The 27,073-nt window shown below is 42.3% G+C and overlaps 1 protein-coding gene across 1 annotated transcript in view; it reads right to left on the minus strand.

Annotated features, from left to right (window-relative positions):
• Positions 1–3,730: 3,730 nt before the first annotated feature.
• tspan7b (tetraspanin 7b) overlaps positions 3,731–27,073 on the minus strand; it is a 70,313-nt gene continuing 46,970 nt past the window's right edge. The window contains exons 2-8 of the mRNA XM_061233546.1: positions 14,620–14,808; positions 12,560–12,634; positions 12,267–12,362; positions 11,865–12,020; positions 10,717–10,800; positions 8,948–9,030; positions 3,731–5,081 (exon numbers count right to left, since the gene is read on the minus strand). Of these exons, the coding sequence (XP_061089530.1) occupies positions 8,962–9,030; positions 10,717–10,800; positions 11,865–12,020; positions 12,267–12,362; positions 12,560–12,634; positions 14,620–14,808 (669 nt within the window). The 3' untranslated portion in view covers positions 3,731–5,081; positions 8,948–8,961. The remainder of the gene's footprint in view (positions 5,082–8,947; positions 9,031–10,716; positions 10,801–11,864; positions 12,021–12,266; positions 12,363–12,559; positions 12,635–14,619; positions 14,809–27,073) is intronic.

The following is a 27,073-nucleotide window of genomic DNA, read 5'->3' on the forward strand; positions in this document are numbered from 1 at the left end:
TTCTGTTTATTTTTCCTGCTGTCCCCCATAGTGTGACTGTGTGATGTGTGTGTGTGTGCGTGTGCGTGTGCATGCTTTTGCATGTCCAGATGTGTCTGGATGAGAGTTTTTGCTTATAGCTCTGTGATAGCATTTCAAAAGTTTCTTCACAATTATCCAATCAATACTGTAGTCCTGGAGCTGCCAATTCCTTGCTTCTTTCCTGAATCGACCAGCAAGCCCCTGCTGTTCTCAAGATGTCTGTTTCCCTTATTTTTTTTATGACAATATACTGTGAGTTCAGTAGGGGTCCACCTAACCACCAGAGAATTTGCAATGTGAATAATTTTCTGTGAACTCCCGATGGACTCGTGGTCTCTCAGCTGCTGTTCTCCACAAAGAACACATTCAGGCGGTGGGCAGCATTCTCTTCTTTTATGCCTGAACTTCCTGCACGGACTGCTCCACAGAGAGATTTCTGAAAACAGAGCCACAGCTCCCCAAGGATTTCCTGATTTGGCTATTAGTATGTAACACGGTCAAGCTCAAACAATTGTTAGTAATTTTTTTTTTACGGAATGTGGATGAGCATTATTAAGCCAAGTCAAATTTGCTTATTTTGTTTGCAATTTTCATTAAAAATGGTTACAGTACGCTTTACAGCACGACCCAGCTTGAAAACCCCAAAAGCAAGTCTACAATCTAAAAAGTAAAGGTTCAGAAAATAACCTTATACGTTCCTTAATGAACCTTAAAGTTACTTTAAGAACACTTCTGCTGTCACCAGTTCATATTTGAACCCTTGTTTGAAAGTGATCCCCTTATAGGGTTCTCCTAAGCATCCTAGGGTTGCCTGAAGAACCTTCTTAAATTAAGTTTCTGGGATGTCTCAATTTCTGGGATGTATTCAAAAATTGAATTCATTCTCAATAGCCGTTCTTTCATTAAAGAGTGAGATTGCTACAACTTTATGCTCATCAGTAAGTTAGTGCGACAACTAATGGAAAACAAGTTAATTGGACATATGATGTGCTAAACTAATTCATTTGCTAGAGGTGGATTAGGGAAAGCTTATCACTGAAAAAGTATGCAAGATTTAATTAATAAAAATTAATAAAAGTTAAACTTTGAAGCTGAAGTAAAGTTAAAGATTAACCTCCTACATTCCCCTTGGTTTGTTCCATTGTCTGGGGAGGCATTGGATGGCATTGTTTGGAAGAATCATAAGTAAACAGAAGAACGTGTTTTATTGCAAGCTAGTCAATTAAACAAGCCATTGATCATTGTTATCTCTGGAGACGAAGTGCAGACACTGCAAAAATAATTACTTTGAAATGAACAGAACTCAAGAAGAATATGAACTACAATAATAAAATAACACGTATAATTAATCCACTCTTAAATCATGTAATCTCCATTCCTGGATAGTAGAGCTGTTTAATTAATTTGTTACATTCAAAAAGAAAATAATTTATTAGAAGAGAAGATCTAGAATCAAACCTAGTTCATCATTTGAGTCAGTAAGCCAACTTACAGTAGACGGAAATATCTTTCAGTTTTCAAAAAAGAATATCTTTTAGATGTGCAAAGTAAAAGCAGTGTTAAATTAAATCAACAATACAGATAGTTTCAAGATAGTTTCTTGCAGAAATTGAAGAATTACATTTCAGCAAGATGCCTTGCCAAAACTTGTTGGTTTTTTATCAATTCCTTTTTTTTGCAAGAAACTATCTTTGATACATTTATTCACCTTTTCATCGCACCTTGAGGTGTTACAGCAAAGTAGCACCAAAGTCACATCATTCATTACATACATACATTATCCTAACCCACTTATCCTGAACAGTCACACACTCATACCTACGGCAATTTAGACTCTCCAATCAGCCTAACATGCATGTCTTTGGACTGTGGGAGGAAACCGGAGTACCCAGAGGAAACTCATCCGCACATGGGGAGAACATGCAAACTCCACACAGAGAGGCCCCAGCCGACAGGGATTCGAACCCAGGACCTCCTTGCTGTGAGGCGGCAGTGCTACCCACTGCACCATCTGTGTCGCCACATCATTCATTAATTCAACTGAAATAATTTATCAGAGTAAATCGTGGTCTATCTGAACATTTTACTGTGTACCTTCTTTTTCAAACATTCACTTTACTTAACACATCAGACCATATGCACTTCACTGTTCATGCTGTGGTCTGGCTTCTATTGATTGTATTAAGATGGATTATGTTGTTACTTTTTTGCCATAACAATGTGACAGACTCATATCATTCACAGAATGCAACAATCAAAGACAGACCAATGGAAAAATTTGTAATGAACATTTATTAATACAGAGATCACAACTGTTTACAATATCAACATACTTTGTTGGCATGCTAGCTGGTGATGAGTTTTAAAAAGTCTATACAAAGTCTTAAATATTCTGCTTGACCACCTTCGGAACTTTTGTGAAATGTATCTATTCTCTACAATGTGTTTTTTAATAGACTTACTTGTAATACTGATCCACCTACACAGATGGGGCTGCAGAGTGTGCCGTGACAAGTTTCAAAAACAAGGCAATAAACACGTACACAGAGATACAAAGGGCTGTATGCTGAATCCCCCAGCCTGAGTTACGCACATCACAGTATTATTAAATAAGTTACAATGTTCAGCGACCTCAGTGAACTCTGCCCACACTGACCCGGCCCACTAAATCCCTGCCCGTTTGACTCTGTCACTCAAGACACAGCCCCACCCTGTTCCGCCATTTCCCCATCTCAACGTGTCAGTCTCTCCCTACTGATATGAAGTAACGCTGACACTTCCAAGGTTCTCTTCAAAAAATGTTTTATGATAATTAAAAAAATAAATGAACCAGCCGTCATAGGAAGTCATTAGTGTTTGCAGCATGCACGCCGATGGCAGCACCCTGTCCTGTTACCGGTTTTGTTACACTTGGACTTCATGGACTACAGGAGACACATTTGGAACAGGCGTGTTTCTTGCTTGCAAGACTTGTCGCAACACTGCATTGGGAAGCTGTTCTGAAGCATCTCAGAGTGCCCAGTGCAATCCGTACCAGGGGCGCGACCTTCCTGGAGCCCTCTGACTGCAGAACAACTCGTTTCAGAAAGTGAGGAAATGAGATTTCTCTTTCTGGGCGCAGTGCCTGGCCTGCGCATAACCACTTCCCAGGGGCTGTACCAATCACAGAATAGAGACATTTGCATTAGAAGCCACACAGTGATACTGGGAGGTGGGCTCTAACAGGCCGCTCCTATTCTCCTCGTCAAAGCTGACACTGATTATTGCGTTAAAGACCCTCCTGTGCCCAATTGCCCCCCATTGGAACGAATGATTTCAATGATAACTACAAGAGCAGCTCTCTCTCTCTCTCTCTCTCTCTCTCTCTCTCTCCCTCCCACTCTCTTTGTGTCAAATTCAAATTCAAATGGAGCTCTATTGGCATGACTAAAATAGTGTTGCCAAGGCTTAGTACACATAAAAAAACATTAATGTGCACCCCCCCCTCTGCCCCGACCGGTCTCTCTCTCTGCCCGCCCCCCCATCCCCCCTCCTCCGGTTTCTCTCTCAATGTGTCTCTCTCCCCCCCCCCACTCTCTCTTTGTATCAAATTAAGACGGAGCTGTATTGGCATGACTAAAAAAATTGTGCTGTTAAAGCTTAGTACACATTAAAAAAACATTAAGGTGCCCCCCTCTCTCTATGTGCCTACCCCACCCCCCCGTCTCTGTGCCCCCCCTCTCTGTGCCTCTCTCGGGTCCCACCATTGCTCAATGCAAAGATCCTGATGTCTTTTCTCAGTAGATCCCGTGAATAACATTGTCTCTAATCAAACCCAGAGCAAGGAGATTCTCCTGTTCACTGAAAGCTATACAGATTACAGTAATATACAATGTACATGGGGGTGGGTGTAGACAATGAACAGAGGATAGTGTAGTTTTTTAAGTAAAGTATATTTGAGTGTGTAGTGTACAGAAGTGTCAGGCCTCCAACCATAGCTGAAACACAGCGTAGAGGTCAGCTCTGAGAGTGTGCCTGCATGTACAATATTTATGTGTGCGTAATGTGTGATACGTGTATGTACACTATATGCGTGTGTGTGTACAAGAACTGTGCAAGACTGAATAGTTCATTATTTTGATTAAGACTGGTACAGCGGCCTCGAAAAATGATGCATGCCCTTGAACCAATGAAGGCTGTATCAAATAAGCAGTGCAGAATAGTCTAAAGTCTAAACCCAAAGTTATCTCATTAAAAACAAAACAAAACACATATAGAGGGAATGGGGCAGAATCGCAGAGCTCACTGAGTATCGGACTAAACTGAACACAGAAAAACAAGTTTTTGAAAAAGCAACACAAACACATCCACTTAAAGCAACTGGCACAGTTCATTTTGAGCAGTATTAACGCTGAAACTGGGTGCTGAAAATATAATCCTCATACCGTAGCAGCAAAAAGCAGATGCAATACATGTCAAAAAGAGGAAAAAAAGAAGCCTGTAATATTACATCAGGGACTACAGCTCCCTTAAAATGTCATGTCTTAAAAATGAAAATAATTTATCCTTTTACATTTTCAAGTATCTATGTAAATATGTATATGTATCACCATATTTATTTAACTAAGTTTCGCAAAGATGGGAAGCAAACATATTAAAGCTGCTTTTAGTTTTATTTTGTCAAGTTTTTTACTGCGTTTTCTTAGAAATACGGTTAATGTTTGTAAATGAAATGGCGGTGTGAAGAGTGCCCGTGCTGCATGCACATCCTGTTCGCTGAGAATGGAAACCAGGCCTCCGCCTGCGCTCGTCTGCTCATTTCACTTCTGTGAAGATCCTGAAAGCTTGTTTTCATGGCACAACCGCATGTCAAGGAATGATGCACTACAATAATTTACAAGGGAGAGAGAGAGATAGACGGAGAGAGAAATGCAGGGAGAGAGGGAGAAGTCCAGGGTGAAGGGGCAGAGGGATAAAGAGAAAGAGAGAAAAGAAATACGAAGATGGAGTGTGCTAGCATTCTGGGAGTGTCCGTCCTCCCGTCGGTCTCCAAAGGTGACGTATGCCTCCTCTTCACTGCTCTGAAAGGCAATAATACACAGGATCAGATAATGACCATGGGTGGAGCTTTCTCTTGAGGGAGAGAGTGTGTGTACTGTTGTGTGTGTGTGTGTGTATGTGTGCTTGTGTATGTTTGTGCGTGTCCGTTTTTGCACACAGGTGGTTGCCCAGGTAAACACAGTACGGCGTCTACAGTATGCAAGCATTGCGTGAGATAGGAACAGGCTCAACTTTGCCAACTGTTTTGCTTACACAGCAAAATGGCATTGAATCAACATTTTCTTTTACATTTTAGCCCTTGTGGACTCATACAAACAATGCTAGAGCTGAATTAACACTGTAAATTTTACCGTTTACTGTCTATCTAAAAATGTACCAACTGCAATCTTGAATGCTCAAGGGTCTCTGCTTCTATGAAATAACCTAGTAAACTATTCCATATACTGTGTTGACAGATATATATTGCGTGGAAAGATAGCTGCCTGATATTCGTGCAAGATGAGCACTTGAGTTGTTGTCAACCAGAAATATCGTCTATAGCCCACTGGTAAGGAAAATGTAAAAACCTACCCTCCCCCAAATCTGTACTCCCTCTCTGGCATTTTAATTCAGATATTTTCACTGCAGCAGGAGATATGCTGCTGCTTGACTAGCTGCTGTCAGGACAGAGGACCTTTCCGGCACCTTCCACATGTGATCATGAAGCTTCACCTTCCACATGTGATCATTAAGCTTCTAAACGACTTCATGTGAGCCATGAACAGTTGCTGGAATCGTTCCTGTCAAACCGTAGACCTGCAATGTTCCGCATTCGGCTGGGTAAAAGCACCCCCACCCCCACTTCATCCTGCCCCCCCCCTGGACCACCGCTGACCCCTGTGTTGTACGAGTGCCCCGTATGGAGACCCCGCCCTGTCGGGGCTTGCGGACGTGGAGGGAAAATGGGAATGGCCCTTGCCGCTTTAACGCATTATCGTAGCAGGCAGCCCCGCGCAGACGGAACGTAATAAATCGGTGAGTTAATTGAGAAGCAAACAGCATTATTTATAATCCTGAGCAGTGCTGTCAGGGCCTGGCAATTAGAGAGACTGGTGGGAAGGTGTGAGCGCGTGATAACCGAGCAGCTCTGTGGTTATCAGACACACACATGCACATGCAAGCACAGAGGCAAGGAACACACACACACACACACACAGGCAACACAAGTACACATACACACATGCATGCACACACACACATGAACACACACAAACACATGGACTTGTACACATACACACCTGCATGCAAATACCACACATGCACGCATGCGTGCACACACATGCACACACACACACACACACAAACACACATACATGCACACAGTGCGCTACTGCTCAGACAGCAGGCCACCTCAATAATTAATCACTAGTCTGATGGTGTTTTCCTCTCCCCATATCACAGGCTCTATTTCCATATCAGAGACATGTGTGGCAGCTTCATTGTTCTCACTTTCACCCTGCTCTCTCTCTCTCTCCTCTGATCTCTGTTCTTTCTGTTTATTCTGAGCTTGGTTTTATCTGATGGATGAATGGCAGTCAGAACATATAGAGCAGCCTGTGACAACAGCAGTGGGGTCCGCTATGAATCTATACAGTTGGTATCTGTATTAGTGTATTGAGAATCGGTATGTGTGCAGTGGGAATTTGTATGAGTGTAGTGGGAATCTATGAGTGCAGTGGAAATCTGTATGAATGTAGTGGGAACCTATGAGTGCAGTGGAAATCTGTATGAGTGCAGTGGGAATATGTATTAGTATAGTGGGAATCTGTATGAGTACAATGGGAATCTGGATGAGTGTGGTGGGAATTTGGATGAGTGCAGTTGGAATCTGGTGAGTGCAGTTGGAATCTGGATGAGTGTAGTGGGAATCTGGATGAGTGTAGTGGGAATCTGGATGAGTGTAGTGGGAATCTGGATGCAGTGGGAATCTGTATGAGTGGAGTGGGAATCTGGATGAGTGTAGTGGGAATCTGGTGAGTGTAGTGGGAATCTGGTGAGTGCAGTTGGAATCTGGATGAGTGTAGTGGGAATCTGGATGCAGTGGGAATCTGGATGAGTGTAGTGGGAATCTGGATGCAGTGGGAATCTGTATAAGTGCAGTTGGAATCTGGATGAGTGTAGTGGGAATCTGGATGCAGTGGGAATCTGGATGAGTGTAGTGGGAATCAGGATGAGTATAGTGGGAATCTGGATGCAATGGGAATCTGTATGAGTGTAGTGGGAATCTGGATGCAGTGGGAATCTGTATGAGTGCAGTGGGAATATGTATGAGTACAGTGGGAATCTGGATGAGTGTAGTGGGAATCTGGATGAGTGCAGTTAGAATCTGGTGAGTGCAGTTGGAATCTGGATGAGTGTAGTGGGAATCTGGATGCAGTGGGAATCTGGATGAGTGTAGTGGGAAACTGGATGCAGTGGGACTCTGTATAAGTGCAGTTGGAATCTGGATGAGTGTAGTGGGAATTTGGATGCAGTGGGAATCTGGATGAGTGTAGTGGGAATCTGGATGAGAGTAGTGGGAATCTGGATGCAGTGGGAATCTGGATGAGTGTAGTGGGAATCTGGATGGATGAGTGTAGTGGGAATCTGGATGCAGTGGGAATCTGGATGAGTGTAGTAGGAATCTGTATGAGTGCAGTGGGAATCTGGATGAGTGTAGTGGGAATCTGGATGCAGTGGGAATCTGGATGAGTGTAGTGGGAATCTGGATGCAGTGGGAATCTGTATGAGTGCAGTGGGATTCTGGATGACTGTAGTGGGGATCTGTATGAATGTAGTGGGAATCTGGATGCAGTGAGAATCTGTATGAGTGCACTACTTGGCAGTATTGTGCTCTTATCACTCATTGAGTTTCTTATCTCTGAAGCACTGCAGTTCAATTAAGAAAATGTGTTTTGATTTGCTCAATCATAGATATTATTGGTAATTCCTCTTTTAAAATACACTCAAAGTAATATAAATGTTTGTGCAATCTGTATTGTAGCATATGGTGCTTGATACTGGCAATTATCGATCAGTGGTGCTGGCCCCACAACCCATAGCCCTGGCAGTATGACAGGGAACCCCTTCTGCGCAAGTCATAACGGATTATATTGGCCTGTGGGGCCGGACCATCTCAGTCCCACGTCTGGTAAGACCACATAAAGGTTAATTGCAGGCCGTAGAAATCATAGCTATGAGTCAATTGGCTAGCTATATGTAGATATTCTCATAGTAGTTGAAGCTGTAGTAGAGGTCTAGTTATAACTTAGTTGTAGCTTAATAGATATCACAACTTATGAAAATATAATCAAGAATGAAGTTGAAAACCATTCATGAAGAAAATATTAACATTACCCAAGCAGGAAAGGATAAAAAACACAATTTCAATCCAATCAAAAAGTGGTTCCAGAGATCTCCCATCGGGATTTGGTGGGCTAGACTAATTTGGTCAAATCCTATGTAACAACCCATTTTGACATTTTAGCTAGGCGAGCGACATGCACAATTTTACATTTGAACGTCATTTATTTAAAATGCTAGGCCCATTTGCACTCTCTTGTAGCCCTATTTTGCAAGTGAGCAGCTAGTGATAGTGTGTTATAAGGGTTTCATCACTGTGTCACCTTGTGTAGCAAGGTTGAGTCTCACAATAGACACTAGCAAACTGATTGGTGCCCCACCAGAATTTCTATGCCAAAGACGCCACTGAGTGGGGGTCTGCATGAGTGCAGTGGGAATCTGCATGAGTTTGATAAACCTTGGTATTATTTAAACCCGAGTTAAATGTGGTGCCTTCTCATCCCAAACACTGAGGCGTGGAGAGTCATTGTCAGTGAGAGAACGTGAGAGAAGAGTTCATACTCACCCACAGCCTCACTGTTACACCATCTCATACTGATTAGCAGTGATGAACCGCGACAGACAGCAGGCCAGCAACATGCCAATCAGCTACACAAAGGAGAGACGGAGCGAGAGGGAGGAGAGGGGGAGAGGAAGAGAAAGAGACTTTAACATGCCTTTATTTAAACACTGCAATATGTTTTACCATTAATCCACCATAGCTATTTTTAAAAGGGAAAACAGGAAATTAAACAATTAATGAAAAACATTGAGGCAATTAAAAACAGATCAAAACATTAATTATCAAACCAGATATAATAATTCTGATAAGGGCTTTAAACAAATCATAAAACCCGTCATTGTCCACACTGCAAACTGTATCATTAGCACACCAAACCTTCTGAAACACATTAACATTGGGTATCAAATTATTATGATATACATATTGTGCCCTAAGGCATTCAGACAGCAGTGCCCTGAACACTAATCGTACCCTAACACAGGGTAACAGAGGAAGAGAGAGAGGGAGAGAGAGGGGAGAGAGGGGTTTCATGGACTACAGCAGCGCAGGGAGCAGCATGCCTGCAGCCCTGCTGTCCTCACACCTCTCCTTCCGCTGCAGGCCCCGCCGGGGTTCCAAACGGCGCGCCCGTTGCATTTAACACCAGCGCATTAAACAAACCGCGCCGGAGGCTATTACAGAATGTGCTGTTACGGCCAGGAAAAGGGCGGGGGTGGGGGTGGCGATGGGATGTGGCTTCCTAATTACAAAAGCTTCGATTTATCCTAAGAAAATGGCAATTAAATCAACTGGCCCTAATTAAAATGATTGGGTTTTCCCCCTTCCGTCAGCTATAGACACCTTGTATTACATGCCGGCAGAAAACAGGCCTGTGGGCGGGCGGGTAAGATTAATTCCTCTGACATCTTTTTTAATTAAAACGGAAGGAGGGCCGTCCCCAAAGTGCCGACCCCCCAGTCCTGCAGGAGCGGGCACCTGTCACGCAGCACGGAGAGCGATTGGACGCATTACGAGGGGGCCGGCGTTAATAGCCGCCATTGATCTGCGCTGCCTTTTATTCCCGATAACATTTACAGTTCAATTAATGGCCGCGCGCCCCGGCGGTGCGGCACACGCACGGGTCATGTGACTCCTGACGGCCCCGCGGCCCCATTAAGTGTAATGGAGGGGGTCGCCATGGTGCCCGCCGAGTAATGGAGCGTGTCCGAATTGTGCGGGGATGTAAAGACGCGCCGGTTTAGTCGAAGAGGGGAGGGGGAGAGAGACGGAGTGAGGCAAGGACAGAGAGAGAGACAGAAAGAAGAGAGGGGGAATGAGGGAGGGAGGGAGGGAGAATGACAGAGGGTGGGAGAGAGAGGGAGGGCGAGAGAGGGAGAATGAGAGGGAGGGAATGAGGCAAGGACAGAGAGAGGCAGAAAGAAGAGGGGGGAATGAGAGAAGGAGGGAAAGAGAGGGAGAACGAGAGAGGGATGAGGGAGGGAGAATGACGGAGGGTGGGAGAAAGGGGGAAAATGAGACACAGGGAGGAACTACTTATTTATTATTTATTTTTATTTAAAAAATGTAAGACTTTGTTGATTCCATTGAATCATTAATAAAGCACACTATTTTACGCATGTTGGGAAATAAAGCTTATGTCAATAATTGTATTTTGTTTTTGTGCATATTTATCAAGGGTGCCAAAAATTCTGTATAAGAGAATCTTCTAAATGTCTCAATGTAAAATTCTATGTTAATGAAAATGAAAAACATGGAAGTAACTATAACTTTACCTGTGAAAAGGCGATCCCAAATGCCACGCCTGCAATTATGCCCATGTTGGTCTCAATGAAGGAGGTCACCAACTCATAACAGCCCTGTTGCAGAGGGACAGGGTTAATGTTCAGCTAACATACAGCAGCTCATAACAGCCCTGTTTCAGAGGGACAGGATTAACGTTCAGCTAACATACAGCAGCTCATAACAGCCCTGTTTCAGAGGGACAAGGTTAACGTTCAGCTAACATACAACAGCTCATAACAGCCCTGTTTCAGAGGGACAGGGTTAATGTTCAGCTAACATACAGCAGCTCATAACAGCCCTGTTTCAGAGGGACAGAGTTAGTGTGCAGCTAAAATAGCACTGACTACAGCTGAGCTCAATTTCAGACATTCCATTCAGTTCCTTATACCTTTAAATGATCTTAATTCAATTCATTTTACAAAATGTTCCTTTTTAGTTCAATGCATCTTCATTGCAAAATTCAGATAAATCGAGCAAACTCAATTCCAATTTAATATTCTTCAAACACAAATCAACATGCAAATTCCACACAGGGAACATCTGGCTTGCCAAGACTCAAATCCAGAACCTCAAGCTTGTTAGGTAAAGGTGCTAACTACTGCGCCACCATGCTGCCCCATACCTGGCCTAACTGTACGCAAGCATCAACCATATTCATCGAAAGTATATGAATAACTCTAAAATAACAATTAAATTAGAAACGTTAATACAGTTCAACAAAGTGGGAAATCTCAATTCCTATTCTTAAGCATGAGAAATAGGCTTATATAAGGCTTAAATATAAGGCTTAAAGCTAGTGGTAGATGAGGGTTTATGGCCTGCTGCAGTTCATCTGAAAAGTAATCATGGGTTTTCTTGACAGAAGCTTTGTGTTTATTTCAGCAAATGCTGGCAATGGGCTTCTGTGTTCTGATTCATTAAACAGAAGAGTGCTGATCTAGGATTAGGTTTTCCCTTTTCCATATCTTAACCTTGTTCTTAATGAGCTAAAAGACCAAACTGATCCTAGACCAGCACTCTCAGACACTGCAAATTTGGACCACATGTCCCATGACACTGGGCCATCACAGAAGTCCAAAGACAGTAGAAGACATTGGGCGTGAAGTTTGAACAGGCACTCTCCCCTCCTTTCACTGACCTGCTGGTGCACCTTGGTGGGGCCGATGGTGGCGTTGCGGAGGTCCTGGGGGTTGCAGTCGGACATGTTAGCACAGCAGCTGACCGGGAAGCCGTTAGCCGGGAAGTAGATGCTAGTGTACCAGCTGGTGTAGTTCAGCACTCCGCAGCAACGCAACTGAGACAGGGAGAGAGATTGAAAGACACTGTTCACTGGAAAATACATCTCTTTGTGCCAGGGCTTGCAAGTGATATCATCTTCTGTGAGAGGTTTTCACATGGAATGTCCAGGAAAGGTGAGAAAGTGAGGTCATCGAGTCGTCGGTGCTGTGTGAGCTCGATGTCTTTCTCTCGCTGTGTGGACACACGATGCTGGAGAACCCCCCCCCCTCTCTTTCTTATTCTCTCTCTCTCTCGGACTCACACTGGTCTGGACATTGTCCACAGCCTGGCTCCTCTCGTCCTGGGCATTATAGTTCTGCACTGCATCATTGTATGTCCTCAGGAAGGTGCCCTTTATCTGTGGAGAGAGTCACACACACACACACACACACACACACAAACACACACAGGTCATTACATACTGTTCTCACATTCTGAAGCCAGCATTAAGTTTGTGCACACATGCTTTAAGAAGCTGCTGCTGAAGTAAGACAGATGGTGGCCCTCCTGCTGGATAATGGGTCTGTATCAGTGGCATGGGGTGGGCGCACTCACTTCATGACGAAACACAAAGCCAGAGATGCCGGCCACCAGCTCTGCCAGGAACACCAGGGACAGGAACATGGCGTACTGCGGAGGGAGAACACACCTGAAACCACAGAGCATGGGGCCTAAAAGCCATTTTTACAAATGTAATTGGGAAGTACAGTAAAAGGCAAAAAGTAATTACGGTGGAGACTGTTCTTACAGGAATTCCAGGTGAAAACACTACTACATTACTAAATGTCCTCAGGTAACCTTGCTTAAGTGTTCAGATGACACAATGATTGTGGTGCACGACTGCAGCTCTGAGAAAACACTCCAAACTAATATCAGCCAGTTCCAAAAATGGTGTGATGGAAAATGTTTTAGACTTGAATGCCAAAAAGGTAATGGATTTTCCTCCTTGAAACACCATGTGTATGGAAAATCTCCATTTAAAATTGAATTTAGTCAAGGATTATGCTTAATCTATGTCTGCAAAACTGGCCCTATATAACATCAGACCCACTAACCTGAAGAGGGTGATGTAATGGAGTAGCAAGATCATAAGGAGACAACAAAGAGCCATGAGACAATGTTCTAAGGAGCAGGCAGTCAAGAAATAGAATCAATAGATACATCATTGCGCTTTTCTAGGCACTTTACAGTGATGAGAGGAAAACTCGTCTCAACCACCAACAATGTGTAGCACCCATCTGGGTGGGTGTAGCACCCATCTGGGTGATGCACGGCTGCCATATTTTGCCAGAACGTTCACCACACACTAGCTGAGGTGGAGAGGGAGAGTGCAGTTTTTGCCAATTGAATCAGGAAATGATTCAGTGGCAGGTTCAAAGAGCCAGGTTGGGAATTTAGCCAGGACAATGGGGAACCAACAATTTGCGATGAGTGTCATGGCATCTTTAATGACCACAGTAAGTAAAGAATGGAGAATTAATAATAGTTCTTCCTTTATATCCTTTGAATCATCAAGATTTTTCCATCAGGAAGAAGAGGTCCCTATTTGAATAATTAAGGAGAAAGCTCATCAGCTTTGTGCCAGCATCAGTCACAAGGTATACCTTAATTTTAACATTCAATTAGATTTTCTGATTGGATTTTAGTGTTTCCAGATTTTAAGTAATTTCTATGTCATTTATGTATGGAAGTTATGTATAGAAGAGTAATTTAATTTAGGAATCTCGAGATGCAATTTGTCATTTTATTTCTTAATGTAATTTATGTAAATTGTTCATTTAATTCATTGTATGCCAGCTACTTCACCCGGAGTTCCCCCTGGGAAAAACTAAGATAAAGTGAAAATTTTCTTGTAATTGCTTTATTTTAAACATTTATAGTCTATTATAGTCTAATGCAGTGGTATCCAACTCTGGTCCTGGAGAGCTACAGGGTCTGCTGTTTTCACCTTTAAATCAACCCCAAGCCCACCACAAGTGACTCTGTTTTTACAGTCTTTTATATTGAGATTGCAGTGGAACTTTTCCTTCCATGCCAATCACTGACACCCTCTCACTAATTGAACAGTGCCAACCACTGGCCTGTGGTATTCTACAGGGCTATTCCATGGTAAGAGATGTTACAACTGCCAGATATTTGTGTGATGTGATATTCTTGAAGTTCTATACAGCTATATAATAGAGACTGAAGGAGCAAATAACCCTGCTGGCCTCTTATCTAGCTCTGTTGGACTTTACCATGCAGATATACTGCATTTGTAACATCGGTTACCATGGAATTGCCATATAGACCAGTGGCCCTGATCAACTGACACAAAGGAAAGGGGAATGGTTCATGTACATGACTGGTGTAGGGTCGATCCCTGGTGTAACCGCAATAAGATCCGCACAGCAGTTGGGCCCTTGAGCAAGGCCCTTATCCCTGCTTAGTTTAATCAACTGTAAGTCGCTTTGGATAAAAGCATCAGCCAAATGACATGTAATGTAATAATATAATGGGAAGGACCGGAGCAGCAGCAAGCAAAGCAATCTGTCCACTGCAGCACTGAGGGTTGTGGGTTCAAATGCTGAACAACCAGAGTTTTCTTGAAATAGAGACAGTTAATCTTCTCTCACCAGTTTGAGCATCCATGGGCTTCCGCGACAGGTGGCGAAGCACCCGAACAGGCCGAAGACGATGATGGTGGTACCGGTCCCGATCAGAACGTACGGAGCATTGGTGGAGTTGTCAGCGATCAGGGAGATGTAAGGTCCCAACATTAACTTTCCCCATACTCCAACCGCAAGAAGGATGGCCCCTGTGATCTAAAAGAGAAAGAGAGAGAGGACAAGAGGAAGAGATGGGGTGGGGAGTGAGAGATCATTTTTATTATTAATAATTGCAATGTTTTTTTTCCATCACAGTTGCCATACTTTGATATTGTTTACAGATTATTCATGTGTTCTATTATTTAAATATATTGCAGCACGCATTGATGCTTCGGTGCACAAATATATTTGCTGCCAAAAAAGCAACTTTTGAGGAGACATTAGGACAAAGGACAAAGATTATTTTGCACCATCACAGTTGCCATACTTTGATAGCGTTTCAAGATTAGTCCTCTGTACTAAAATGTAAATTGATTGTTGTATGGGCTGATGCTTTAGCGATCTCTACATGTATTTCCAGCCAAAAATGCAACTTGAATTAGAATATTACAGTTCCTTTGTTGCTAATTTCCCGCTCGTGCATTTATACATTTTCCCCTGAATTCATTTATTTATTCAAACACTTGTCATTCCTGATTTTCCCCGCTGTCTTTTATCATTGTTGCATGTGATTCTGTCTACTTGTTTATGGAGTGCTGTGATCTTGGTTTGTTCAAAGGCTTTTTACATATTTCAAAAAACATTATTATCGTTATTTTTTGCATTGGAAACACAGCAGGCGGTAAAGTGTCTGTTTCATGGTTGCCACCCCACTGGCCACCATTAAACCATCCTTTGCCTGCACCTCCAACTGGCTGCCTACACCAGTGGTTCCCAAACTCGGTCCTGGAGGCCCCCTGTCCATGCTGGCTTTTGTTCCAACCATAATTGCAATCTCAGAATTCTAACAAGCAGTTCATTTGGCTTAATAAGATGCTTCATGTTTAGAGGGGTTATGTAAGCCACATTATGTCAGATATAGCTATGTATGCTCTGAAGGATACAATTTCCAAGTTAATATTGTACTTATTGTGCTATATTGCAAACAACTACATGAAAAGAATTAAATTGTTAAATGGTCAAAGTAAAGCTTTAATCAATATGAGTTGAATCAATATGCTCCTAATTGGTGAAAGTGTGGACACCCGGCTACTAAAACCATCAAGAAAATGATAAAGAACCAAACCTGTATGGTGTTAATTACTAATGAAATAAAACAATAACCTAAATAGGAACATATTGATTAACCTCAGCCTTTTTTCATTTGATCAAAAAATGGATTCATGCTTATGTAACTGTTTGCAATATAGCACAATATGAACTTGGAAATGTTATACTTCATGGCATGCATAGCTATATCTGACATAATGCGGCTTACACAATCCCTCGAAACATGAAGCACCTAATTAAACCAAATTAAGTGATGGTTAAAATTCTGACATTGCAATTACGGTTGGAAGAAAAACCAGCATGGACAGGGGGCCCCCACAACTGAGTTTGGCCTCCACCAAAAGAAAGAAGCTGCATTTGGTCCTTTGCTGCCACCCTGTGGTTAAAATAAGAAACTTCAGGACACATTTGAGATGTCAAAAGGTGAGTGAATTATGTACACACTTCGAAAAATGGTTCTGAAGGGGTGCTTTGGCTTGATTCCATAGGGGAACCCTTTTTAGTTCTTTATGGTATCCTCTGTCATAGGTGTGACGTGTGAAAACTCCCATACAAAGAAAAATTTGGCCTGACAATAAGTCCGTTCTTCTATGGAATCACACAGTTCCTAGTGGAACCTTTTTTTTTTTTAAAACCTTTTCTTTTAATGCAGAAAAACCTTTGCATCTTTATTTTTTAAAATATGGTTAAATTACTGGCTTGTCTCATGGGAATCAGGTACTGAGGTATCACTTCAGGTAGATGCTGATGGTTACAGAACTAAGCTGAATCGTCCCTATTTCACATATAGACATACAGATTTGCCACCTAATTCTGTGTGGTCCCTCTGTATATGTTTACTGGAAAACCTGGGATATAGTAGGCAAAAAACTGTACTTCATTTACTTAGGTGCTTCTCTGGCATTTAGCAGAAAATCTTATCCAGTGCAAGAGCAACTTATATAAGTGCACAAATACAGATTCAGGCTTAATAAAGCAATAGCTAAGGATGGATGGCTACTGCATCGTCTCTTTGTCTAAACCTTTTTATATACACTTTTTAGGGCACTGCATAAGTGCATCCATTAAATTTGCAAACCGTGTTTTAGAGAGTAGGTTTAACCAACCTAGATAAAATGCCTAGCAAAAATGCCTCAATGCCTGAAATAACTAAGAGAACTGGTGAATTTGTTTTGATAAAGCGGCTAAAACTGGGATTCTTTCTTGATACTCATTTCTTGGTCATGGCCGGTGCTTACTAACGCCACTGCGGTCAGCTCCAGTATAGGTCATTTAGATAACCCATTTTCAACGTAAAGTCAATACTACACCTTGGTCAAATTACAATATGAATAATTTTTTCCCACAAGAAAATGTAGTCGTAATTGTTTTTTTCTTCATCAAATGCCTCCGCATTTGCACTGATTTTCATTAAGTTATTGTGATTTTAGGACAATCCAGCATTTTTGGACAAATACACTCTTTCTCTCACATGCTTAGTGGAGGAGCTGCAATGGCTTCCCTACCGTACAGTCTCTGGCTCCAAATTGTACAACATGCTGCCATCGGTAATCTTTTCAAAACACTTTTCATGAGCCCATGGATAGTCAGTGGGTGACGTAACAGACACTTGGTCCATATTTTTCTACAATCTATGGTTATCATACAGACTTGGTCACAGAGGTGCTTTGCTCAGTGTGGAGTTATGTACTAGAGAGAGCTGACTACCACAGCAAGGGCAGGACCCTCTTCAGAGCCTAATCTGGTTCTTATAAAAAAGTTATTTCAATATTTATCATTTGTAACGTTTAAACCTTGAGTGCTTTTAAATGTCTGATCAGAAGTGGGATGTGAAGAGAGGCCTAGGGGCGTTAATGGCCTCTGCAGCATTACTGCAGCTTGCGCTTAGCAGACAGAACCTGCTCCCTCCTCTCTATACTAAGCACAGAGTAGAGGAGTAAATGGGAGATAATTCAGCATTACTCACTGTTCATTAACAGGCTGCACGGAACATGATCTCAAGACCCTTTCAACTGCTGAGACAGTTGGACTGAATGGTATGAGTCTTCCGTGCCACTGTGTGGCTCCACTGGCTTTGTCTAGGAGAAGTTTACACTTGGCACGTCAGTCCAGTCTGCACTGAGAAGCAAAAGCGTGACCAATGGTGAGCTGTTCCATGCTTTTTCAGTTACCCATGTAGCCTACACAGCTGGGGGTGGCCTTGGTCTGGTTTTAGAACAGACTGGATGACTCACTCTGACACATGTGTTATGATTCACCAACTGATAGAATTCTAGTGAACCCACACTTGTCTAATATGCAGGTCCGACCGAGGCTCAAGTTAATAAAGTACTAGTGTTTGAAAAATCTAACAAAAAAAACTATAAATATAGAGATCAAGGTCCCTAAAAGGAATAGATGTTATTGATTAAATAATTCATCCACATTGGCTAAAACTACCAACAAAAAATGTATCCCAAATTAAGTAAATATTTAATTTGACTACATTACATTATTGTAATATTGTAATATTGTACGTTGCTCTTATCCAGAGCAACGTACAGTTGATTAGACTAAGCAGGAGACAATCCTCCCCTGGAATAATGCAGGATTATGGGCCTTACTCAAGGGCCTAACGGCTGTGCGGATCTTATTGTGGCTACACCGGGATTAGAACTACCGACCTTGTGTGTCCCAATCATTTACCTTAGCCACTACACTACAGGCCGACTAAAATTCTGCCGTCAAATTGAAATAATTCTTTCAATTTTGTTGCACCCAAATCTTAGAAATATTCAATCAATAAATACACTCCCCTCAAAAAGTATTGGAACAGCAATGGCAATTCCTTTGTTTTTGTAATACACTGAATACATTTGGGCTTGAGATAAAAAGATGAACATGCAACAAGAATTCAGAACTTCAGCTTTTATTTCCTGGTATTTACACCAATATGGGCTAAACTACTTAGAACATAGCACCTTTGGTATCAGACCAAGTACCTGTTGCATTCCAGGCTTTTACCTCTTTCAGTTCTTGTTTGTTTTGGGGGGGGTTTTCCCTTCAATCTCCTTTTCATTCATTCATTCATCATCCTAACACGCTTATCCTGAACAGGGTCGCAGGGTGGCTGGAGCCTATCCCAGCATACATTGGGCGAAAGGCAGGAATACACCCTGGACAGGTCGCCAGTCCATCGCAGGGCACACACACTATTCACTCACACACTCATACACTCATACACTCATACACTCATACACTCATACCTACGGGCAATTTAGACTCTCCAATCAGCCTAACCTGCGGACTGTGGGAGGAAACCGGAGTACCTGGTGGAAACCCAAACAAACACTGGGAGGACATGCAAACTCTACACAGAGAGGCCCGGCCGACTGGGATTCGAACCCAGGACCTCCTTACTGTGAGGTGGCAGAGCTACCCACTGCACCATCCGTGCCGCCTCAATCTACTTTTCAGGAGGGGAAATGCATGCTCAATTGGGTTAAGGTCTGGTAATTGACTTGGCCAGTCTAAAACCTTCTACTTTTTCTCCCTAATGGAGTCCTTTGTTGTGTTGGCACTGTGTTTTGGGTCATTATCTTGCTGCATGATGAAGATCCTCCCAACGCATTTCTCTGTAAATTGGCAGACAGAATGTTTTTGTAGACTTCTGAATTCTGCTGCTACCATCATGAGTTACATCATCAATAAAGATCAGAAAGCCTACTCTAGAAGCAGCCATGCAAACCCAAGCCGAACCCAAACCCAAGACACTTCCTCCACCATGCTTCACAGATGAGCTTGTATGTTTTGGATCATGAGCAGATCTCTTCTTTCTCCACATTTTGGCCTTTCCATCACTTTGTTAGAGGTTAATCTGAGTCTCATCAGTCCGTAAAAAAATGTTCCAGAACTACTGTGGCTCATCTCTGTACTTCTTTGCAAATTGTAATCTCGCCTTTCGATTCTTACTACTGATGAGTGGATTGCATCTTGTGGTATAGCCTCTATATTGCTGCCCTCTAAGTGTTCTTCGAACAGTTGATTGAGATACCTTCACCCCTGCCCTGTGGAAATTGTTTGTAATGTTTTGGGGTTTTTCTTCACAGCTCTCACAATGTTTCTGTCAACTGCTGTTGTTTTCCTTGGTTGACCTGTTCAATGTCTGTTGCTCAGCACGTAAATGGTTTATTTCTTTTTCAGGACATTCCAAGTTGTTGTACAAGCTATCCCCAATGCTTGTGCTATGGCTCTGATCGATTCCCCCATTCAAAATGGCTTGCTTTTCACCCAAAGACAACTCTCTTCATGTTGGTTTATCTTTTCTAACACAAATGCAGTCTTCACAGACAAAATGAAATAGACATTCAGAACTATTTATTACTATTTATTACTATTTCAGATTTATAAAAGCTGAAATCCGGATCTGTCATTTCTTGTACATCTTTTGACCTCAAAATCAATTGTCTGCAATCTATAGCAAAAACAAAGGAATTGACCCTGCTGTCCCAATACTTTTGGAGGGGACTGTATATTATGGAACAATTGCAATGTTGTGGACAATGCTATTAAATAATTATGAGTGTCAGGCACTACCTTTTTACTTGTCGCATTCCTGCCTATTTTAGTAATTAATTTCACTTTGGCAATGAATGGCGATTGGGATTCCAATTGTCAGCTGCGTGTGGATTGATTGCTCATCAAGGTCAGCTGCATGCCTTTCTATTTAAGCCCCATTTCTCTTTGAATCAGGGCTTGTTTGTTGCATTCCCTAGAGCATGTTTTTTAATTTTTCTTTTTTGCATTATGTGAGGTGTGACTGATGATTCTCGATTACCTGTTGTGACGGAGTCTATGGGAGCTCTCTTTCAAACTTAGGGTAGTGAGGACAAGATACCTTCACTTTCACATTTTATTTGGTGCACAAATGACATAGGACCGTGGGAAGACGGGATTCATCTGGGAGTTTGAGACCCCGTCCGTAGCTTCCTACTGTCTATGCCAAATGTTAGTTTTCAGGTTATTACACCCTTTGTCTACACTCTTGCTCTCATTGGCTGTTTGTCCACATAGTTTATTTCCGCCTTGTTTAAAAGCCACCTTTAGGAAGGAAGGAGCTTTAGGCTTGAGTTAAAGTGGACCCAGGAGTACTGAGACCCTCTGGTAATTAAAACAGGCTCAGACTCCCTACAGTTTTGATCAAGTGTAAGGGGAAGTCAATATTCCCTCTATCTGGAGGTGGAAATTTTGCTTGGTGTCACTGTGTGTCTTTTTCCCATGGTGTGCGGTTTCCCAATTTGGCAGCCGCCTGATGGTGACTTTAGTATAGCGAGGTGTTTCATTTTGTCACTTTCTTAATGCATTGTTTTCGTGATTGACGTCGCCTTTGTCTGTCATTGGATATACAGCATTAAGTTGCTATTCGCCACTGACAGCGGTTACATCCTTATCAACAAGCTTTGTGGACCTCCGCTAGTCCGGGGATCTGTTGTAGATACTTGTGGCGGATTGTGTAGTTAGGTTACGTCTGCATACGCCTTATACCCGAGGGGCTTATGCTTTTAATTTCCTTCTTAGTGCAGGTCTGTTTTATGTATTACACTAAGGTTAATGACACGTGTTTTGGAGCTTTGCAAACCTCTGATAGCCCAGGGCTCTACACGGGAGACCCTCGGTGCGGCTTGTGTTTTTAGCTTGCTTTCTCGTAAGTCAGTAAGTCATCTCGCATGATCAGTTGAGTCTAGGTGAGTGTCTGGTGAATATCTGTGGTTGCTGACTTTCCTAAAAGTCAAGTGGTGTACATGGTCATTGGAGTATTGGAGTTATTGGGTTTACCCCTTCCTCCTCTGCTGTGCATCCCTTGTCTCTAGGGATGCCCCCAGGAAAAATCAGTGGTTCTCACATCTTGTAACTTTTAGAACCCAACACGGTCGTGTTTGATCCACCGACCCTCCTCCCTTGCAATGAGAATATATTATCAATACCTATCTGGCTTGCCCAGTATCCATGACTGAAATATCCCTTTTGGTTGGTCAGCTGTTGCCCTACTCCAAGCCACCAATCAGAGCAATAGCCTTGATCTCAGAGCTAACCTGCCTATGCCCTTATTGGTTTATTGTAATACTGCAGTAATGTTTGTTGTTAATTCAAGCACATAATTGAAATAATTTTCATATAAACATAGTGCCTTGTGCATTACTGCATACAATGATTGTATGCCTCATTCTGGTGACTGAACTTGAAGAAATAGGCAAGGCCATGCAATTAATTCAAGTGAATGCTTGCAGTTTTACCTCATTCACAGACACAGTATCAATGTATTTATTTATTTTTGGGAACTACAACTCCCACAATCCCACAGGACAATTCCGCGACGTCCACCCCGCATGACGTCTAGCTTGGTTCAGCCAATCCCGTAATGGCGGGAGCAATAAACTTTCCCGTATAAGCAAGACATGTTCTCGGGATCCTTCTCTTCATCTTCTTCTCTTCTTCCACCTTCCTCAACGCACCCTTTTTGGCCATTCGATTCAGCTCATCTGCTCCGAGACTCGGACTGAACGCTGTACAGCGCACTACCAGGCCTACGGACACACCTAGTTACCTCGCGGTAACTTCGCGGCCTATACCGAGTGGAAACTGGTGTACGCGGAACGCTACATCAGTTTACCCCTGCAAAGCTCACCGGCGAACAACAGCAACAAACTTTTCCACCCGGAAAAAGGACCAGCGAACATCCTTCCAGCAACCGAGCGGACCAGACAACGCGCGGCTAAGATGGGAATGCCCCAGCTTTGCGCACCTCTCCAGGACACGCATTCACAGCACCATCGCGGCTCCTATAAGGACAGCACGTCTTTTGGATCCAATGCGTATGGACTCAGTAAGAGAACAAACATTCAGGCATAGCCAGTGTTTAGTTTAGTCTTGACTGATATTGTGAATCTGTGTTCTATATTTGCCGTCTTACCGTTTGAATGTATTTTTGTTAGCCATATATGTACCTGAATTGATTCGCCGTCTTTCGCGTATGTAATTAGACTAAAACTACGCAAGTAGTCTCTTCTCACAGCTAACTCTATCACTGACACGCCCAATTTACCTTTCCTTTGTCCAAGGGACACGCGCGCTTGCGCGTAGACACAAACACAAACACACACACACACACACACACACACACACACACACACACACACTCACTTCCCGTTAGTTTATCTGTTCTGTGTTTGTACGTTTGTTTAATAAATATATTTTATTAAACCCGGTGTCTGTTTTGGCGTGACCTAGACATGAGAGCCGAGTTAAAGCAGTCTTTCGAAGAACTTCCAACCTTCCGATTATCGGTATGTTTAATCATTAATATTAGTTGTTTTAATGATTGATTAAAATACTAAATTTGTGGTTAGATATTTCTGATAACAGTAATTTTATGAGACCGATTACTTTTTGCAGTTATACTGCTACATAACATTAACTGGCGCCCCGGTTTAGTAGAGAGTAAAATCCCTACGTAATTTGGTGCCCTGTGCGAAGGACCCTACACTATTTTAGCCATTTGTAAAAGTCTTTAAGTCCTTGCTGCAAGCATTGAACAGCATTTAATTAAGACTCATATCATGACAGGTCAAATCTGGATGTATATGGTTGAGTAATTAACAGATACAGTTGGGTCCAAAAGATGTAAAAATGTAAAACAAATGAAGCTCCAAAGCTTTGCAAGGACTACTCAAAGACCAAAGAATAGCAATCCACACATACATGGTCAAATAAGGCTGGGATAACATGGATTCATGTACATTTCTCCAAGATTCAACTTTTCACTCAAATTGTTATGCTGATATAGATATCATTTGTAATGAAAACATTTGTATTAAATTACAAAAAAATAGGACTGCACTGTATGTGGTGTACTTGGTAGTTATTGGTTTATACACTTTTGGGTGTTCATTGCTATGGACGTGTCATTTCTAATTCCATTTGTGCTAGGCTGCACTGGTTCAGTTTGTGTGAGGATGAGATTAACATGACCGTTTTAGGCCAGCAGAGGGCTCTGTGGTCTGTGTACAAGCACAGTTAATGAAAAGCATTTGAAAAGGGGCACTGGACCCCATCAGACTGGTCAGATTATCGATGCAGGCTGCCCAGTTATGCCAAACACTGAGACCAACCACAGTACACCCACCTGCAGTACACAGTGACATTATCACCACTGGAAAATGGAGCTATTTCTTCATGCCTCCCTTCAAGCCAGCTCACTGCAGCTACATAATTAATGCCAAGCCTACAGGTACACAGAGATACAGCCCACTCATCGCACCACTAGAACACTGGGTACCCGGTTTCACTAAAGCCGTTAGCAAGCAAAGCACAGAGACTGCCTTGAACTTCTGCGGGAAGTTTTTAAATGTTGTTTTACCTGAGGCTTCGCGGCTAACCTGTACTGTGAAAGTTATTTATTTATTTGTTTGTTTGCTTACTTAGTGCCGTACTTACTTAGGCATACTTATTTGCTTTGGCGAGGAAAATTAGACTTTTATCTTTATTTTGGTAAAAGCTGCGATTTTGCATTACAAGGCCATTGATTCTCCACCCGAGTGCTCTCGTGCTGCCTCATTAATAATCCACAGAGCACATAATCAACTTCGGCCTTTTCTGCCTTTCTCCCAGAATCTTAAGGAGAGAATATTAAACCGTTAACCAAGGGTTTCTGTAATGCTTCCCTTAACGTGTCTCTTTTCGAATGAGGAGACACTGGTTTTTAGCTTGCAGCCAATAAAAATCATTTGCTTACCGCAGGCTTACCGCGTGTCTCTATTTTTTTAACCCATTTAGAAGTTTGTATTCTACAGAACACCAATAGAATTGCTTAGGACTCAACTGAACTACAGGAGCCACTATGTTAACAGTTCATGAGTTCATATGCCCAGAGAGAGCACATCCATTACAGCTATACTGTTCCTTGGTCACAAGACTCCCCTCCTGAATGTTTATAAGCTGTATCACCTCAGAACACCTTCAAGGTTAGAAACCAGAACTGTCCAGAATTTGGAGTATCTGGTGGGCCTATAGAATCTGTCACAATCGCAAAGAGCCTGCAGGATAAGACCACAGATGCTTTAGTCATCAGATACTCAGCTCTTCCTTCCGTCCGTCCTACAGGAAGTTCTGATTGATAACAGAAGTATCAGGTGCTATACAGAATGGAGCCTCCATTGGCATGGATTTGTCCTTGATATTGCCCTTGTTATTGACTTTAAGAAGATGCATCAAATATTAATGTTGTCACCTTAATGTGTCAGAGCTGAATATTTGGTGCATTCATAAGATCAGTGATAAGACATGTGAAACGGGGTAGTCAGTGCGGAGTTACCTTATGCAGTAAAGAACAGAACTGGTGCAGAACTAGCCAGTGCTGTCCCTCACATTAGTATTGTGCACGCCATCAATAATTGCACACCTCAACCAAGCTAGCTATAACTCCCAAAACAAAAATATAAAATATTATTAACAACATAAGGTGTGGTATGGTTGCTGTGAATAATATATTATCTTAACTGATGGTACTCCTGACATTGAGATGCAATTTTCTAAATTTAATCAGCTGAATAGATGCTCACTGCAGTAAATGTCATCACTAAAATCCATTAGGAAAAGCAAAGAGCCTTTGGCAAATGGGGAAGGGAAACAGGAAGTTTACATCACACTGTGCTAGTTGTCACCTTAGTTTTCCACAATTCCTTCCAGGACAGAGTTCAGGGAATTCAAACAGATCATTAAATCATAAGGAAGGAAGATTAAAAGGCTGCGTAATAAAACTGCAAAATGGCGATTACAGATTGTCAAAAAGACTCTCCACTAGCGGGAACAGTAGTTTTGATGCTTATCAGCCCCCATTGCATTGGCCACAATAACTTTTAATGTAACATTGTATATTCCATGTGTACCATGCAATTATTCGGTCCATTTCTTCCCAGGCATTCATCACCTATTAATGTTGCTATATGCTGTTAGTATAGACGCAATATAGAGCATTTCTACAGGACAATTATCAGATGAAAAATGTAAACGGTACGAAATGCTGGATTCACCTAAATTTGACTTGTATTAAGACTTGCATCCAGTCCATTTGGCAACATTTTGGACACTGTTTAAACTTCCCACAGAGCTGTTTGAACTTTCCCCATAGTTGGGGCATGTTGGAACAGTTTAACTCCCGCTACTTTCTACTGAAATATAATCACCAGGAATGTCCTAGAACTGTGCCAATGGTCTATAGTGAGAGCAAAGACATATATCTTCTTTCAGGATTAAAAATATTTGCTCTAATATGTGTATATATTTTTTCATTATGCAAAATCCTAGTACAAAATATGTATAAATTGCCCTATAGGGGGGCAAAGTGGAAAGGGTTAAAGTCTAACTTCAAATGAAGAGGCATACTGGCAGAATCCCAAACTCCACCACCATCCTCCCTCCTCCCGGTCTGCTGGTGAGCCTGTCCACGGGGCCCATCGCTCCATTCTTACCCAGCAATCCCTGAAGGATGTGCTGCCCACAGACGCACAGCTACTGTATAAACATGACATAACAGTATAAACATAACTGCCACCCTCAAGCATAGAGTATTCGCCTCCACCAGACTGTGGCTGTCATGGCTTTCAAACTCTATACGCCTCGAGCCAACTCTCTCTATCACACACACATATACAGGTTCATTCCTGCAATCCTACTCCTGCTCCTGTCCAGTAATATAGCTGGAGACTTAGAACAAGGCACTGCCATTCACACAATTAATGAGTAGCATGAAGGGTCAGGCGGAGGACCATGAGAAATAAGGCTTCATGTCACTGTTAGTATCAGCCAGTGGCACTCTAGTCTTGCCACTGGAGAGCCACAGGGCATCTGCCTGGTTTTTATTTTCACCTTAAAACCAACAACCTATTCAGACCCAAGAAATCAGGCGCTGTGAATTAAACTGCACAACGATGTATTTTAATTGATCAACTAAGCGCTGAGTAACAACAAACGGCTGAAAACCCTCTGCATTTTTGATGAAAGAACGAACAACACCGATTTAACAGTTCAGTCACATCCACGCACAGCAATGAAGGTTTCAGAATGCCTTGCACTGCTGGTCTTCAATGTCCTACTTAAAAAGTATTATTTTAGCTATCAAGGAGCTATCAATGAGATTCAGTCTCAGTGCAGGGCAGCTCAGGCCATTTGTAATCTG

The sequence above is a fragment of the Conger conger genome, chromosome 3 (genome assembly GCF_963514075.1).
Source record: "Conger conger chromosome 3, fConCon1.1, whole genome shotgun sequence".
In the NCBI taxonomy this organism is placed as follows: domain Eukaryota; kingdom Metazoa; phylum Chordata; class Actinopteri; order Anguilliformes; family Congridae; genus Conger; species Conger conger.